At 45.5% G+C, this 19050-nt stretch overlaps 1 protein-coding gene across 1 annotated transcript in view; it reads right to left on the reverse strand.

Moving 5' to 3' along the window:
- Positions 1 to 469: 469 nt before the first annotated feature.
- The window catches only part of MGA (MAX dimerization protein MGA), a gene marked incomplete at its 5' end in the record, with an annotated part of 50181 nt that continues 31600 nt past the window's right edge, over positions 470 to 19050 (reverse strand). Inside the window, 8 exons of the mRNA XM_084270476.1 lie at positions 470 to 4991; positions 6334 to 6474; positions 6877 to 7053; positions 8019 to 8252; positions 9802 to 9913; positions 11005 to 11190; positions 12946 to 12997; positions 14347 to 14471. Of these exons, the coding sequence (XP_084126602.1) occupies positions 3691 to 4991; positions 6334 to 6474; positions 6877 to 7053; positions 8019 to 8252; positions 9802 to 9913; positions 11005 to 11190; positions 12946 to 12997; positions 14347 to 14471 (2328 nt within the window). The 3' untranslated portion in view covers positions 470 to 3690. The remainder of the gene's footprint in view (positions 4992 to 6333; positions 6475 to 6876; positions 7054 to 8018; positions 8253 to 9801; positions 9914 to 11004; positions 11191 to 12945; positions 12998 to 14346; positions 14472 to 19050) is intronic.

Consider the following 19050-nt stretch of genomic DNA (forward strand, 5'->3'; position numbering starts at 1 on the left):
AGCCTCGTTCCCATAAAGGCCGCTGCGTCGTACGGCTTCGCTAACAGGAACCGACACGGGGGGTTAACAGCCTGGGGCGGGGAGATGGGAGGCGGAGTCGATGTGGACAATCTCCAACTGCTGGGGTGGTTTGGTGCTTTCCTTCCCATGCCACAGCTGGCTGGAGGCTGCGTTTTGGTGAAATCAAAGCCCCTTTGGTACCTTTTCTGCACCTCGCAAATTCAAACCCCTTCACGCAACCGTTAACATTTCCTGTAGAACACACAAAACCAAAGACACATCCCCTCCAACTTGCCCAGTGACTCCAACCAAAGCGCAGATGTTTGTGTGGCCAAAACTTCTGCCTCAGAGCAACACGCGTGTGCCCTATCGCTTGGGTCCAAGGCCACGTGTCCCCAACATGTCACCACGTGCTTTCTGCTCCCTCTCCCTTCCTGTAATAAACTTTCAAAGCCAGTTTCTAGTTGACTTTGATTGGTTTATTTTAGTTTTACACTTTGTCCCTCACATACAGTTATTTGAGTTTTGTACTGTTAGATTTCTACAAAAATATGCATTTTTCAAAAGCAGAAAAGAGGGAAAGATATATTTTAATATATAAAAGGGGGAAAAAAGCTAAATCTGACATCTCATTATATTCTTAAAAACATTCCAGTCTATTTACAGGTGTGTAAAAAAAACCAAAGAAAATCTCCAGGTCTCTTGGTCTAGCGAGAACGAGCGCCTTGCAGGGGTTTCCTTTCTTCTCCTGATTCCATCAGCATTTCATTCCATGCCGAATTCTCACGTTATTGCCTCAAAAAAAGGACAGTGTTTATCATTTTTAAAAGGTTTGTTCCAAACCGACGGGAGCTGGATGAAAGAGCAGAAGGGAAAGGCCAGTGTTTGAATCCATAGCGAAATACAAAGCTGCGGGCAGAGGAGACGGTGGGAGAAGGAGAAAAGAAACGGAGAACGTTTGGAACTCGCTGCCTGGTGGGACCCCATCACAGATCCTTCTCGGAACTGCACCGACTGCCACATTTTGGAGCCAGATTTGGGGGCTGTTCTTAGTTCCTTTAGTAACCCTGTTTAGGAAGCAGAACTTCTTCTTGTCAGCTTTACCCAGGGCTTTTTCACTGCAGTCAAACTCCTTCCTGCCCAGCACCCAACAGTAAGTACATCCAGGCATCTTCCGTTACCTTGGCGACGGGTGGAACACCCTCACAGGCTGTATTTGAAAGGTTTTCACGTTACAGCTTTCCCTGTGCCACCAAAGCACGTGAAGCATTCAACGCTTGTAAGTATTCAGGTCTGATCAGCAGGCGGTTCTGAAATGAAAACTAGCAGTTTGGAACCAGAACAGGAGCGGGCGCAGGCAGAAAGGTCGGTGATTAGGGAGGGGAAAGGAATCCCAGCACCGTTCCGGTTGCTGTTTCACATGCAGAGGAATGAGATCTGTTGGCAAGACCAACTGCCATGGGTTAAGAGAAGAAATGAACGGCTTCAGCCTATTAGAAATGCTCAGAACCAGATTCCCAGGTGAACGGACTGAGGTCTGATGTAGTGCTTCTAAACCCATTTAGTTACTCCAGATCTCCCCTGGTTTAAAAGGTTAAAATCCTTTACTAATGAGCAGCACACCTATGTCTAGGTACTTCCTCGCGTCCCAAGTTCCCTTTCCTAAGGTGTTCAGGGACAACTGTGAAGACCCCGTGTGGGTCTCATGCTGACCTCTACCAGGCTCCTCTCCAAACCACTCAACAGGCCTTGTATTAAAAGAATAAATATGTGAAAGGCACTGAAGAGCTTTACCTGACTGCTTTAAACCCCACCATCCACAATGGCCAAGCAAAGGACTTCTACTCCGGCTCTGGAGTAACTTAATGCATCCCGAGCCGGAAGGGCTTCTCTCTCCTCTGCAGCGTAACTCAGGGTGGTAAGAAAGACCAGGGAACCCCCAGGAACACGTATCCCCGGGTGGATCTGACCGCGGCGCAGCTCCAGAAGCTGCAGCTCACTGAACAGGGCTCTCTGCACCAACACCGCCTCAGCCTTAGACGGGATGAACCCCCTGTGTTACTGCCTCACCAAAGATGGGGGATTTGTGGGGGGTTGAGGGGGGAAGAAGGGGGCAATCCAGCTGTTGTTGCTGGAAGGGTGAGACAGAGGATTATGTTCCTAAACATAAAAGCAAAGTGCCTCACCAAATTCTGCCCGTTTTTGGTGGCCATGTTGGGTGAAGCAGTTAAGGAAACCCTCAAGCGCATCGCAGCTCGTAGGAAAAGATTGTGTCTACACTCATTAAAACAAATCACCTCTCCTAAGCTGAAAATTTCATTTTGTCAAGAAAACTATGCAAAAAACAAAACCCTGTGTACAAAAATATAAATATCTTTACAGTCTGCAGGCCCTTCCCGTCCAACCACAGCTGATCAGTGAAGGGTGCCTCCAGGTTATCGAGTTAAGCAGTGGCAGAGAAGAATAAAAAATACATCTTGGGATTCAATACTGCCCTATTTCCCTGGTAATGAGCATTTTTAGTTGACTTTTTTTTTTTTTATGCTATACACAGCTTGTGCAAATGCAGTGAGAAACCTCTGAGTACCTTTCCTGAATTTCTAAAGACATGGAAGGGTCTGGAAAGATATTCACATATTTTCATATATACATTCACATATACACCTTGCGCTCCTAACACCAGGCTGTATAACCCAAGCCCCAAAAGCGTTCCGGTAACAGTTACGGAGCGACGTTTCCTATTAACATTCTTAGCCACCAAATCCATCTGGGAGAATGACAGGAGGAAAGAAAACAAGAGCTGGGAAAACACTCGAGCTACTTCAGCGATGCATTTGAAGGCGTAGCAACAGGGTGCCCACGTTTCTTTCTACTCTCTGTTAAGTTTTCCTCCCAGGTGCCCTGCGTATCGAAGGCAGAGTGTGTGTGGGGGTACTTGTTTAGGGGCAGGAGGTAAAAGTGAGGGGTGGTTTTAGTATTTAATTTATCCTACTTCTAATTGCACTGGGAAAGAGAATTTTCTTCCCCGTTTAGTGAGAGTTACAGTAGATCATCATTAAAAATCTTGGGCGTGCGAGCTCCTGACAAGAGTCTCTGCCAGAGAACCTTCTAGCACCAAAGAACAAGGAACTTTTCACTTCAGCCCTCGGCAGAGTCTCTTGGATTTCCCTCCTGCTGTCCCAAAGCTGACAAGATCAAGAGCGATCGCAATTTCATCTCCGCGCACCCATCAACATTAAAAAATCAGCAAACGTGGACAATCCCGTTTCTGCATAGATAATTTGCCTGGCACAAAACCAAGTAACCCAGATTTCACCTCCCCCTACCCCCAGTAAGACAGCTGCCTTCTTACTGGGGGCACTGGGGGAAGAAATCTCTTTCAACAGCTTAAGGTTCTCAGTTCTGGGACAAACCACTTCAGTGAAGGGCCCGATTTTGGAAGGATGCCACACACCTGGCAATAGTTACAGCTCATCTTCCTTGGCTTTGTGATGGGGAAGGAGAACATCCAGAATACAGCAATGAGGTAAAAACACGTGGACATGCTTAAAGTTTCAGAGCACTTCTTTCTCGGTTTGGGGCCTGCCCTCAGATGAACAGGAAAGGAGTGTTGCAGCCAAGGGAGGTTGCTGAACTCCCAACACCAGTCTCTGGATCTCCATTCCGGTCTCCGATAGAAACCTCACACGTTTATTTGCCAGCTGAATTGGAAGGCAAGGTCCCAGTAGTATTCAGTTTCACAACCACGGGCGCTAAGGTGGGCATCACTTTGTTGTCCTGGGCTTCTTGAGCAGTTGTAGGCAACGAAGGCTTTACCCCGCCAGGTGCCAGCTTGGCCACCACAGGCGCCAGTAAGGGCATCACTTTATTACTCTGCCCTTCCGAATCCACCGGCAGGCTTGCTGCTTTCAAGCCAAGCGGTGCCAGCTTGGGCATGGGCCTCCACAGGGTGTCAGCATTACTGGCCTCTGGGTTGGTCTTCATCTGCAAAACCGGGGGAGTCACGGTAGTGGCCTCTGCCAAGGTCGTTACGGCTTTGCCATTCCCACCACCAGCTACAGACAGATTGGGAAGCGGATCCTTCATTTCAGCACCTATTACTATCTTTAAAACATCTGCTTCAGATGAAGTCTCTCCCGAGTTCTTCTCCCCATCAGTAAGGTCTTCGTCTTCCAGGTGCAGGAGGAGAGGGCTTATAGACCCACCGCCCTCAGGAACCTCAGTAAGGTCCTTGAAACTGCTTCCCAAATGGCCAAACCGGAAGGAAGACCCACCCGCAGCAGTGAGATCACTGGCTGTTCCCCGACGAGCTCCCGCATCCTCATGAGAGAAACCTGGGTTCAGAGAGGCGGGCAGTTCTGACATCGTTGAAGCATCATCGTTCAACTGCTGATTGAGGAAAGCGATCTCATTCAGCAACGAAGTGAGGGTTTCATCCGTGTCATCGCTCTCCTCGATGCTGCTCAGCAGCTCACCAGCATCCAGTTCCGCTTCCTCCATTGCGGATGCTACTTTCCTCAACTCCATTTCTATCCTGGAATCCTTGATCTGCAGCTTGTGGAACGGGAAGTCTTTAGATTTTAATCTCTCCCCTCCAGGATCACCATCCTTCCTCCTGCCTTGGCTTCCTACGAACTCACCACCGCAGAGCTTTTTGCCGCAGGGCTCCGGCGGTTCCTTTGTACACAAGGTGTTCTGCAGCTGCGAGAACCCATCCTTGTTCTCAAAGAAAACTTTTGCAGGACCTGTGGGATTCCTTCCATCTCCGCCGCTGTCTCCAGGACGCGGTTTGGCTTTGTCTTCTGAAAGGATGCTCTCGCTCTTTCTGCTCTCCAGGGGCGCCGCACCCACAGGTTTCTCAGAAGGCTGAGCACTCGCAGGTGGTGTTGGGTTTGAGGTTTTGCTCCTGTTGCCATTCAGACTCGTGCTTCCCTCAGCAGCCAGTGAAGTTACATTAACAATCCTTGGCATCATGAATGAATCTTCGCTGTCTGCAAAACCAAACAAAGCAGCACCCGTCAGGATCCGCACTAACCGCAAGGGAATTCCCAATTCAATAGAAATTGCTTACTTTTCAGGTGCTCCTCAAGTAAGCTGCTATTCACATTTTCAACTGCTAAGGAGTTTCAGTCAGGTGAAGCCTTAAAACACGAGTAGCTTCTCCTTCAACTCACAGGAAAGGAGCAAGCTCCACCTTACTACCACAGACCCACTCAGGCAGTCCCTTGCCTCGGCAGGCTGACACGAAGACAAGTACCGCAGCGCTCACGCGTCGCATGGCGCTGTACAAGGGAAGCACAACTGTTTTCCCCCTGCCCTTCCAGGCTCTGCTTTTCTGCTCATGTTCTGTGGTGCTGGTTTTCTGCACAAGGCTACAGAGGCATTTCAGGGACTGTGTGTGCAGTTACTTGCCCCCTCCAAGCTGGTTCCTATTTACAGCACTCAGGTTTTTACCCAGCCCCAAATATGAAGGGAATTTCCCCCATTCCTTTTTCACTGTGACCACCTGGCTGCAACGAAGCCAGAGCTGAGGAGTGGCTCGCTTTCACACCACCAGCAACAAGCAGCACACCCCAGGCAGGGACCACCTCACATCCAGACCTGATGCACAGTACTCAGTCTCAAAAACAAACCCCTTCTTCAGCGGGCCACAGAGCTGGGAGGGAAGGGGCGTGCCAGGCCAAGAGGCAACCTGCAGCTTCCCCAGCAAGACACAGTACACCACAGACACATTCCAGTCCCCAGTTATCCCGAGGACAAGGAGGATCAGAGAGGTGAAGGAGAGTTAAAAAGCTCTCATCTATAATCCCCTAGATGCCTACCTAAACTGTTCAAAACATTTAATAGTGGTTTTCACAGAATCACAAGGTTGGAAAAGACCTTTAAGATCAAGTCCAACCATTCCTGTCCTGTGCTAAACCATATCCCTGAGCACCTCATCTACCCATCTGTTAAACACACCCAGGGTCCGTGACTCAACCCCCTCCCTGGGCAGCCTGTTCCAGGCCCTGACAACTCTTTCAGGGAAGAACTTTCTCCTCACATCTAATCTGACCCTCCCCTGGGGCAGCTTCGTGCCATTTCCCCTTGTCCTATCTCCTGTCCCCTGGCTGAAGAGACCATCACCCACCTCTCTACACCCTCCTGACAGGTAGTTGTAGGTGGTGATAAGGTCTCCCCTCAGCCTCCTCTTCTCCAGGCTGAACATCAGGAGAAGAGGAGGCTGAGGGGAGATCTTTCTTTGAACACCCAGACAATAACACCCATCTTTACTTCCTAGCAAGGGTGCTGTTCCCTGTGTGCGGAAAGCTCCATGAAACCCCAAGAGCCTACCTGCACGGGGTTTGACTGTTGAGGGTATGGGGTTTCCAGCAACAGTTGACAGTGTAATGGGAATGGTAGAGTTAGCCAGGATTCCTTTTACTTGGACAGGAAGTGCTGATCCTGGCAGCTGAATCATCACGGAAGCAATACCTTATCCAAGAAAAGGGGAAGGGGGGTGCGAGGTAGAAAAAAGAGCAGTTCAGATATTCAGTTAATTCTGGAAAATAAGAGCCTTGTACTAATAGGCAAGACCATAATAACATCTGAAAGCAGTAAAAAACCCAGAAATCTAGATTGGTTAGGTGATTAAGAAATCTTCTCCATCTCCCTAATTTGAGAATAGAAAAAATTTAACCTACTGTACTTACCTGTTGAGAAATCTGAGTTAATATAAAATCTCTCTTACCACTCAAGTTATACTTCAGTCAGTTAAGTTGCAAAACCCCCCAAAAATTAAAGTCAAAATTAAATACCACGTTAACTCTAAGGTGCTATGCACCTCTAGAAGAGCATCAGACTGACTTTGATGGACACATCTTCCCATGATCATACCTGGCTGTGCTGTCACGGCAGTACTGACAGCTTGAGGCTTTAATTCAGCCTGCAAGAGTGCGGAAGGAACAGCTGTCACCTGCCCTGGTACCAGCGGGGTCTTCAGCCTAAGCACCTGCCCCTGTGGGGTCATCACTAGGCTGGCAGCAGTCAGCGTCACAGAGGATGAGGTGTCCTCTGTGAAGAAGAAAGATGTGAATCAGTGATTTATTCTGGCATAGCAGCCTTGATGGCAAATTGTATCCTGCAACACAGCTGTGGGAGGAACTCCAGCCAGGTGGTTACAGGCCGTAGATTAGAAAGCTGCCACGGAAGCTACGTAGGCTTCAGAAACCTCAGCTACACAGCTAGAGCCAGTACTACCCTCTCTGTGCAGTGCAAGAGCCCTAACTCTCCAGAGCAGCATCCCGATCGAGTATCGGAGTGGTCCTGCTGAATTTACAAAGGGGACTTATTCCCAGCAAAGAAAGGAAGTTCTCTCATCACATCCAAACTTCCCAGGATGGGACAGAAGAGGCTCAGGACACAGCAGAGTGAGCAGCTATTTATAACAGCCCAAGATCACTTCAAGTACGGTCTATTTATCACTACCAAAATAAGAAACATCACCAGATCCTTAAGATTATAGTGGTGCTACCAGGAAAGCATGGATACCTGCCCTTCTTTTGTTCCCTCATATGTTTAGAGTGCAAAGGTCTCCACAAACACCAAATACTTCTCTGTGTATTCTCAACATACAGAGTCAGTCTCCCACCACCTTGAGAGCTAACTTGTTTGGTGAGGGATGTTTTAGAAACTGAATCTGTTGTAGCAAACCCCAATATTCTGGGGGTTGACCTTCAGGTTTTGAGTCAGCAGGAAAAGAACTGCCTTTGCCTCTCAGGAGTTGCTGCAGGATTGCAGTGAAACTCTGTGAGACCAAAGGACAGCTTAATAGGAATAGGAACGCCGAAGTCCCATTTCGTGGGCAGACCTCAGCAGTGCTGGTCTCATCTTTACTGAAAAGAAAGGGTTTCCACACCTACTGGAGGGACACTTCCTGGTCCTACACTCAACTCTGCTGCAAGAATGAAGCTGCCAGCGTTGGCGCTCCCACAGGATGCTGCTTCAATCACTGTCCCCCCACCCCTTTATGCTTTCACCTGTGGGACGGACTCCTTTCCTGGCGAGTATCAGCGGCTTGCCTCTTCTATTTGTCATGGGTATTTGGGTCACCTCTCTGAAGAAAACAGAAGATCCTTCTTGCTGTGTGCTAGCAGTTTTGGTTACAGCAGTTTCCTCTGGCTTAGTTGGTTTGGTATTTTTTTGCGCTTCGATTGCCTTTTGCTTGGCGTAAATATACTCCAGCTTCTTCAGGACAACCTCTTCTGTCTTCCCTACAGGAAAATTATCAGAGAGTCAACCATCTTCAAACTCTCTTTCAGGAACTAAAGAGTTGAAGACAGAACTAAAAAAAAAAAGAATCAAACTTGACAGCATTGAACTACTGTGCAATAGATAACCAGCCCCAAGGAAGCAGCACACTTTGTAACACAGGGAAGCAACTACCTATTTATGCCAAGATTATTTTGTTTCCTTCAGAAACTTCCGTATGTTTTAGCGTTTATCTGTGACTCTGATGAGCAGGCATCAGCTTGGACAAGCACCACCTACTGCTGAACAAGTACCAGTTGAGAATATGCACAGCTGGGAAAAAACCCTCCTCCTGTCTCTCTCAATGATAAATACATGAGCCTACCAGCCAAAAATGTAGCATTTACCTGGTATGACATTTCCTGGACTACAGACCCTGTTACTCAAGTGACATTTAGGGGTAAACTCCCCAACAGTGTACCACTGATGTGAAAACTATAACCCTGAATACAGAAAGAGATATTACAAGTAATTTGTTTTCTGCAGAAGCATGCAATTTAACACGATCACAGTTGACAAAAAAACCCACAGTGGCTTGTTTCCTGCTCAGTGTTTATGTTCTCACATCAGGGTCTATCTTTAATTAAGCCTGTATTTAACTAGCCCTACTGAGAGCGGGTGTTTTCCTCATCAGGTTTGAGGTACTTCACTAGGAATGCAAAAAATCAGAGAACTACTTTGTGAAGTTATTTGCTTGCATTTCCTGTCCAAAAGACCCATCCTACATTTCTGGATTAAGAAGGGGGCTTTACTTTTTAATTTGTTTATTTTTTAACCAATCACCTCCAATATATATTAACTGATTCCCATAAATCCACAAGGTTTAAGTATCTTCCATTTCTACTTTACAGGCAGCCTTCTGTTTTTATTCCTAGGCAATGAGAAGATGAGGAGAATAATTTGGTTGTTTTGCTCACATGCATTTCAACAGCAGCTGAACATGTGTCACAGCCTTCCTACACCTCCAAGGGAGACAGACAAAATAAATACAACACTGTTTTGTCTTGAAACGCCTAGAGGAGTAGCAGCTTGGAACAGCAGCTCAGAATATACTACCATTTTGTTCTACAGACAGAGCTGCTGCCTTCTAGACACCACTAGTTCTCAGAAAAGCCATATGAGTGTAGCTGTCTGCAAAGCTGACCCAAGGAGTAAGAGGTTTTGGTACTCATCAGACAGCAAGGCACTGAGCAGAAAAGCTGTCTCAGGAAGTGACGCCTGACAGAACGAAGTGACTACCCCTCCCACCCAATGCCTACTCAGTGCACAGGAACCCAAGCCAGAGATCATTCTACACTTCCTTTATGCATAAAGGAAAACAAACCCAGTTCTTATCAGCAGGATGAGTGTATCACTGAGTCAGAGCTGAGCAGGTCTTCGACTGGCGTCAGGAGTCTAAATTTTATGCGAAATGATGACTCACGTGGATCCACAGAGGATTAGTCCACTCACTCCCCCCTCTTAAAAGCCTGTTCTTTCATTGTTTCAGCTAGGCTGTACCCAAAGCCTCACCTGAGAGCGTGGACACTTTCCGTATCAAAGCATCTTGCTTGCGCGACAGTAAGGTCTTCTGTCCAATGAGTTTATCTGCCTGATCGGTCAGTCCTTGTATTTCCTCATAGGCCTAGAAAAGCACCAAGGAACCGATTTAGAAACCAACAGCACACAGAAGAACCAGTTTGCTTCACAGGCACCTTTACAGAGTTTATAGAGGCATTATAATCTCGAGAAACAGGGAAGCATGTGAAGCACATGGAATGCTGGCCTTCCTTAAATGCAAGTTGAGAACTGGTGTCTCTGTCACCCTTCCTCCAAAGTTATTTTACAGGAAAAAAAACCCAAACAAACAAACAGCTATCCCACTAATACAAGGTACAGCTGATAAGCATAATTATGTATCTACAATTTTTGTTTTATTTCCTGTCATTTACATCTTTGCAATTAAGTTTTTTATGTCAGTATAGCACTCCATAAAATGCTATCATCACAGAATCATAGAATGGCATGGGTTGGAAGGGACCCTAAGGATCACACAGTTCCAACCCCCCTGCTACAGGCAGGGCCACCAACCTCCAGGCCTGGAGCTACACAAGGCTGCCCAGGGCCCCTTTCAACATGGCCTTGAATACCTACAGGGATGGGGCATCCACCACTTCTCTGGGCAGCCTGTTCCAGCCCCTCACCACTCTCTCTGTAAAAAACTTCCCCCTCATATCCAATCTAAACCTTCCCCCCTTTAGCTTCAATCCATCCCCCTTGTCCTGCCAGTGTCTGCCCTTTTGAAAAATTGATTCCCCTCCTGTTTCTCTGCTCCCTTCAGGGACTGGAAGGCTGCAATGAGGTCCCCCCGCAGCCTTCTCTTCTCCAGGCTGAACAAGCCCAGCTCCCTCAGCCTCTCTTCCCCTGCATTAAAACACATATGCCTTCAACGTATTTCCAAACTGCTTAAGGAAGCAAAACATAACATCCCATGGTTAAATTCACAAAGAATACAAGGAGAGGGCTAATCTGAAAACACATGCCTGCGTAATCCAGATCAAACTGTTAGGAATACAGATTCTTTTGGATACTGTTTTATTCTAGAGGATCCTGTAAAGGTGACAGAAGTTCTCTATTCACAGGATGATGGTGACTCACTCAGCAAGTTCACGCTAGCTTCATCACCCTGTCCAGATGAAATGATTCTCCTCCTCATTTAAGCTTCAAAAGACTTACTTGCTTGAGAATGTAGCATTTGGAGACCTTGGGAAGCCTGTGTAACACCAGAGCTCTCTTCAGCTTTTCAAAGAGGACTCTCATTTGATTCCGTCGCCGGCGTTCGTTCGCTGTGTGTGTCTGGCGGTAGTGAGCGAAGGCTTCTGCCTCAGACTTCAGCCTTCTGTTCCAGAATCGATGCTTTTGCTGGAGAAGTAACCATATTGCCCAGTTTAAATCAAAACAAAGGTGATGTAATGGCAAACACTGTTCAAAGGCATGCCTGATTTACAAGGCTTCTACACCCCAAGACTTGACGTCATGCTCTTCCGCTACAACTACATTGTTGGAAACAACTAACAAAATCATACAAAAATCTGAAGGAAAAGATCAGGAGCAGTCCCCTCTCTCCATAAGCATGCTTCTGGGTTTTTGCAATACAAGGCTACTTAGGTAAACCACGGGATTACAGCAAAATCACTCGTGATTGAGCTCGGGTTTTTGTTGACAAAAAAGCCTCCTAAGGAATGAAGCAACGATACCAAATATCAGACACTCGACTTTTTCCCTGGAGTTTAACTAGCTTGATTTCTGGTTTGTTTCAGTGGTACATAAGGGTTGGGGGCCAAGAGACACTGTAGGCAAGAATGTGGAAGACGGCATTGAAACCTGACAGCCTAGACGTCTAGCAATCAACAGAAAGCACCAAGGACAGGCTCGGATTTGGATTTTGAATTTGCTGAAGCTTTCCCAAAAGCTGACAAGCAATAAGCATAATTAGTAATCTCTCCAGATTTGAAGGTTTATTATTTCATTATTACTCTTAGGGGTTTTATATAAATAGGCTATTTATTTCATGATGAAGTAATACTTTAATGCATTTTTAATGTTGTTTGAGGTCTGCTCCAAACTCCAGTGAATCAGCGGAATGACTCCTCAGGTCTAGCAACACTATTTCTGAGCCTGCTGGTCTTATGAGGGAATCTGGAGGCTGTCTCCTGAAACATCCTGCCCTCCAAGGCAGACTGAGCACAGTAAGGATGCAACTCCATCTGCTCTCATGCTGGACATGATGCCTCACAAAGCCGGAATCAATTTAATTCTTATATTAAAGTTATATTAATTGTCTCTTAAGCTACATCTACATCAATCTATTCAGCATTATTACATTTCATTGAATCATTCACTAGGCTCCTCTCAGGGAAGGGCCTCACACTGTAACTTCAAGGGCAGAGAGAAGAGTATGTGGAGAAGACGATGCAGGAGAACACCCTGGCACCCACCTCCCTCTAGGACAAAAGAGTATGTACCAGTCTGCTCTCATGTGTAAGACACACACCAGGCTCACGCCCCGCCTCAAAGGCCCACCCCACCCCAGCAGGTAGCTCTAGATCTGACATCGAGTACAAGACAGAGAGAGTTATCATGGACAGTTAGAAAAACTGGCTTCAAAGCCACCCAAAAATACAGCATAAGCTTCAGAAAGGCTGCAGGGAGTTTTGCTTTAAAAGGATTCTGCATTGTCTTTAACTTGCCTAAATACCTATTACTGAAACTGCTGTTTTGGGAACCCCCTTCGCCCAGTGCTGTGCCTATATCATCCTACATCCTCTCAACACATGAAAACATTGCTCAGCTGTTGGTTGTTTTATGTGTGCTGTAAAGATGATTTATGCCAAGAACACAAAACCTAAGCAAACATTACTAAAGTAAAGCTAGCCCTTCCTGTAATACAGCGAATCCGAAACCCACCGATGCTGCTGGCAGTCCTTTTGCTTTAACCAGGTTTGGACTGAGCCCCTTGTCCCCACCCCTCCGTCCCCCCAAATACACATTGGATCTCTTGCATTTAGTCATAAATATATGGAAGGTAAATCTCATTAAAGAGTTGCACTTGAGATGAAAGTTTATCTTTAAAATGGAGGTGTGATACCAAAAGGAAAGAGGAGAGCAAACATATACCTGTGAAGATTTTTCTGATAATGTTTCATCCGAGGAATTACGAGCATGGTATCTGGAAGAAAGGTAAAAAGTTTTTCCCAACACTACTCAGCTCATGCACTCTACCCTCATTAAATTATATTCCAACAGCCCAGAATTACTCATTTTTATCCCCTGAAATTAACTCGTCCTTGTTTAACCACACAAAAGCAGGATAGTGTTGAGCTCTCGCAAGAAAGTGAATTCTATCTCCAATCCCATCACCCTGGGAAAAATAATCTAGCTGGTCTGAAAGCTATAAAGTTATCCCATAATGCAAAAGACAAACTATTTCACTTTAAATTCAGGCTGTGCCTATTAGCTGCAGAAGCCAGGGTTTTTTTTAAATTATGCTTTGGTTCGTTTTTAAACACATACACCCCCCTCCCCAGATTCAGTACAGATGGCACCAACCCAAAGCCTCACATTTCTTACTACCCAAATACATAGTAACAGCTTCCCCATCTCTCAGGAGCTTCAAGAAAGCAAAAATACACATGTAAAAGATTTTTTTTTTTTCTAAACAAAATATGACACGTTTTTCTCCCTCACAATTTTACAGCAAAATCATTATCTAAGGATAAAAGTTAAGCTGTACCTTTGAGGGAAAAAAATCCCAGAAACTATCTGGGAGGTTTATACAACCACCAAATGGATTGTTCAAAGTTTCTATCAAAAAAAAATCTTCAAATAAAAAGGGGCTAAGGATGCAGCATTCCCCGTTCTTTTGTTTGGTGCAACTGAGTAATAGTCATGACCATCTGTACATCCCTCCAGTAAACCCTGATTTTACTTTGCATTTTGTCATTATAAATGCAAGGGCAGCAACCAAAACAACCAACAAACCAAAAAAGCACCCCCCCCCCAAAAAAAAGCCACACTATCCAACCATGACAGACTACACATAAATAATAGTGTCTTCACTTGGGCAACAGGCCCAAAGACAAGGCTTTCATTTACAGGATCAGGAACGAAGCCAGTAACTGCTCCTGCCTAAAAATAACAACTCCACCAGCAAGAATAAACAAAGCTTGCAAAATCAAAATAAAAACAAGATAACCCTGCTCGTAGTCAGCTTGCAGGAAGGGAGACGATTCACTCATAATAATTGTACATTACAAGACACACATCTCCATAAACAAATTAATTACAAGGGAAATTAAGAAAAAAAAAAGGCAAAAATAAAAAGGCTAAGACACCTTGAATCTACTCTTAGGTCTGACAGCCCTGTCCTGACAAGACACTGGGAGGCACTAGTGCTCAGGAAGACCTGACACAAGCCTCGCTTTATCTTACCATCCCATTAAACCTGCTTAATGAGTTCAAGTCAATGCCCGCTCATCAATTAAAGACAGAACTGTAGTGCTCTCCAAGGATGCTTACGTCTGCTTGGAAGGTTGGGGATTAGCAGCTGTGGCCTTCAGACGGGCAATGTTAATCTTCTCTGAAAGCTCCTCCACGGTCTCAATGTCCACCTGCTCGTCATCCTCACTGTATTCACACGCATCCTGGAACAGTTTTTGTTTTGTTTTTTAAAATGAGTATCTACTCAGCAATAGAGCTCAGGCCAAAACAGTTTCACTTCAGTCTCAAAAAGAGATTACAATTAGAATATTAAGAACCATTAACAGATCAATATCTCCAGCTACGCTGATCAACAAACAGTGGTGTGCAGGTGATTGGTGTAGCCGCCACCGCTAGCCAGCCTAACACAAGGAATTCTGGCAAGGGCAAAACCCACCCCTGTCATTTCTGCTTTTCCTATGGGTGAGATTAAAAGCTTTGGGAGGGCAGAGCTTTCCCGCTGCCATTTGCAAATAAGATGGCACTGCCTTTCCAACAGGCTGCCACAGGCTCTTGCTGGCTGAAACTTTACACAGGAGGCAGATACTTATCACCTTTGTAATGGTCTCTCATGCCTAAGATAGCAGCAGTCAGAACATCATAGAACCAGGCTTCTCTGGCTCACAGGGTAAACTGCTTACATGCTGAAGAGCGTGATTTTTGGCTCTTTCCAAAATGCTGCCCAGTAATTATTTGAACTATTTATGACATTCTGGAGAGTATGTTTTTTCTCCGTGCTTGCCTGAGCAAGAAAACTTGCTACCATCTGTGAAGACAGAGGTAGAGAACAACTGCAGTGCTGTAGCAACTACAAGAGTTAAGTATCAATCTTGTGGCCATTCGCAGTACCAGGTGATTCCCCTCCCTCCCTCACAAAACAAGTCTTACAGCAAGAATCGTTTGTATTACCATTGTCAAAGATGTTACATCATAACCTTTCCTCTGCTTACAGAAGGCAGAACTCTTTCTCCTTAAGTGAGAAAATGTAATTGTATTTCCATTCTGTGCTTTGTTTCACCCAGTGCCCTGAACTATCCCAATCTTGTCCTCCCCCTATTCTACTCTTCTGTCTTTCCTTCCTTCTCTTTGTCCTTTTCTTTCTGAGGATCTGCAATCTCTTCCTTCTCTGACCTGAATACTTACCTGGAATTGATGCAAACAGTTAATCTCAAGAGACTAAGTGCAGAACAGGAAAACAAAGCAAGGTACAACACTCCAGATCAGTGAGTGGCCTCTAATCTATGTTTTTCATGGTACTAATTATGCCAAGTTACCTGCAACTCACACTGCTGTTCTAAGAAACTGATTAGAAGGGAGAAAGTCTAGCACAGATCTGGCTACACACAGCACTGTAATGAAAACAAACAAAAGCAGCCTAAATTACCACAGCAACATAGCTAAAGAGGGGTTAGGGATACACCTTTCCAATCACCAGCCCTGAAATTTACACCCCTGAAACTCCCAGCTACCTCAGTTTAAAGGGACTCAATTCATAACCATGCTTAGGGTAAATCTTAGTTGTGCATTTCCTTCTGATGGAGAAGCAGGATCTCTAGTGACCTAGTGTTTGATACAGTGTTTGGCTGCTTCATACGAACACAACCTTTTCTAAACCAAAAAAAAGAAGAAAAATATTACCCCAAAACCCACTACTCCCAGCAGGGCTATCTAAAATTCCAAGAACTACATAAAATTTGCCACCTTAGTTACTCACGCCGCAGAGCAGCCACCATCACAACCCACACTGCCACACAAAACTAGCAGTATTTTTACAACCTTGTGTAAGAATCCAACATCCCCCCCCCCCGCCATGGCTGTGTGTTCAAGGCCACTGAAAACAGAATGCCTATGAAAAATTAAGCAAGTTTGCCCTCCTTTATTAAAGGCTACACCGTGTGTATAACCTTGTTTAATATATAGCAATGTCGAATTTGTATCAATATAGCCTTTAGTAAAGTACTAAAACTAATATATATATTTCATGTGTGTATGAAACTAATATATTATAAATAAAAATAACTATTATAGTATATATTTATATATTATATACAATAGATATAATATATATTTTTCATGTGTGTATATATATACATATGTATATACATATATATATAGGGCATACGTGTATATATATAGTGTGTTCATACAGTATGTAGAATGTCTACACACATACACATGCAATACTGCCTGAGGAATCTTCCAGACTTAAGAAGAATAGAATCATGTAGCATCCTCCCCCCACCCCCATAAAATTTCTCTCACATATTCCCAAGCCACCCACCCCCTTCCATTCACGGCACGTGGGATCCTACAAAGTGTGGGTAGTACAGACTCTGCATAGAAAGAGGGATAAACTTATAAACTTCTGACTTGCAGAGATGCTGACTCCTCCTCCTGTGCTATAAAGTATCAAGATATTACTGCTGAAACAAAGAAAAGCCATGGCCAGGTTACCAGCTGTAACTGCTAGATGGGAACAGAAAAGCATCCTTACTTCTACACGTTGCTACGCACACTTCCTCCCTTGCTACCTACTAGCTCTGTGCTCATAAAAACCAATGGCTTCTGAAAAAGAGAAGAGCAAGGAGAGTGAGCTCAGATGAGAAGTTACTAGCCTTGAAGAACAATCCCAGTCTTTATTTCAGAGGCATTTTTAACACATGCTCACTGAAGTCTCTGCCTGCGGACGCAGCTCTGATTTCTGGTGAGTGCTGCATTTGGAAAGGAGATAAATGTGCTGCTCTACTGACTTCTTGGGCTTCTTGCAGCTTTCCTTCAGAGAAGCCATGAATCTGTATTATGCCATGATGGTGCTTTTCTCACAGCATTCTGACTGAGAAACTGGCTGCCACTGGCCTGGACAGGTGGACCCTCAGCTGGGTTAAAAACTGGCTGGCTGGTGGTGGTAAAGGGAACAAAATCCAGCTGGAGGCCGGTCACAAGTGGCATCCCCCAGGGCTCAGCCCTGGGTCCAGTCTTGTTCAACATCTTTATCAATGACCTGGATGAAGGGATTGAATGCTCCCTCAGTAAGTTTGCAGATGACACTAAACTGGGAGGAAGTGTTGATCTGCCTGAGGGTAGGGAGGCTCTTCAGAGGGATCTGAACATGCTGGACCGATGGGCTGAGACCACTGGGGTGATGTTTAACATGGCCAAGTGCAGAGTGCTGCACAGGGGACAGAACAACCCCAGGCAGCGCTACAGGCTGGGGGAGACTGGCTGGAGAGCTGTCAGGCAGAGAAGGACCTGGTGTTGGTTGACTGCAGGCTGAGTATGAGCCAGCAGTGTGCCCAGGTAGCCAGGGAAGCTAATGGCATCCTGGCTTGTATCAAAATAGTGTGGTCAGTAGGTCTGGGGAGGGGATTGTGCCCCTGTACTCAGCATTGGTGAGGCTGCACCTCAAATGCTGGGTCCAGTTCTGGGCTCCTCACCATAAGAAGGACATTGAGGTCCTGGAGTGAGTCAAGGGGAAATGGCATGAAGCTGCCCCAGGGCAGGGTCAGATTAGATGTTAGGAGAAAGTTCTTCCCTGAAAGAGTTGTCAGGGCCAGGAACAGGCTGCCCAGGGAGGGGGTTGAGTCACTGACCCTGGGTGTGTTTAACAGACGGGTAGATGAGGTGCTCAGGGATCTGGTTTAGCTTAGGATGGGAACGGTTGGGCTCACAAAGGTCTTTTCCATCCTTGTGATTTAAAAAGGGGCATGGAGGTAAAACAAATTCTCATTTGACTCTGAAAGTAGGGTATGGGCACTGGCAGGAACTTAGGGAAGTGAAGTTTCTCTCTGGGCATGAAAACCCATAAAACCCTTATTTGTTCCATCTTGTCCCATTCAGTCTCCCACAAAACAAGAGATGCTAGCACTGGGACCAGGCAAAGCATGGAGAAAAGGAACAGTCTTTACCAAGGAAGCAGTACATCACTTTGAATGCGACAGTGGTCAGGAGCTACATGTCACCACTGCTCCCAAAACCCACAGGACAATGAAAATCAGGAGATACCAGGTCCCTGGGACAGGGCTACAGTCAAAACAAATACTGTTCACAGTCTAGATCCAGACAACATACACAGGGAGTACAGAAACTGTGGTTTAAGACTCATTTGCATTTCAACACAGGAATCTTAGCAACTTCAGCTTTGTTTCCTGCTCTACAAGTGGCTCTACGAGCTTACAGGAACTTCAGATTCTACTACACAGAATCTCACCTGAAGAATATCACTTATGACAACTGCAGCAACTTCCCAACAACTCCTCACACCTACTTTGCTTGTGCACTTTGTCAAGAGTCAGTTTTAATGAACAGAAGCAACTTTTTTCAACAAATTTTGTTTTAATTAACTCCTATTTAAGACATCAGAGGCATCCAAGTTGACTCTAAAGCAATTCTGCATCTCCCCCGCTGAGAAGCAGAGATTGACTCATTTGCATAAGGTCACAGGAAGGCAGGAAAATCACCCAACTGAAGATTTCCAAATTCCCCAGAAGTCCTTAATTGCTAAGCTGGAGTTCAGACAGTGAACTAGAGGATGTATGCAGGACCCAGAGGGCTGAAATTCCAGGAATTCTTCTTTAGTTGAGGAGAACACAAGCTTGAATCTGAAATAAAAGTCCACCTACTGGTAAGAGTGGATGGAAGGAAGAGTAAAAGAAAAGGAGTTGGAAGATAAAAATTCATACTCCCCAGACACAGACCTTCTGTTGAGCTACAAGTGATGGAAACGCAGAGCATAGCTGCTTCCAC

Source organism: Gallinula chloropus (assembly GCF_964237585.1).
Source record: "Gallinula chloropus genome assembly, chromosome: 14".
In the NCBI taxonomy this organism is placed as follows: Eukaryota; Metazoa; Chordata; class Aves; order Gruiformes; family Rallidae; genus Gallinula; species Gallinula chloropus.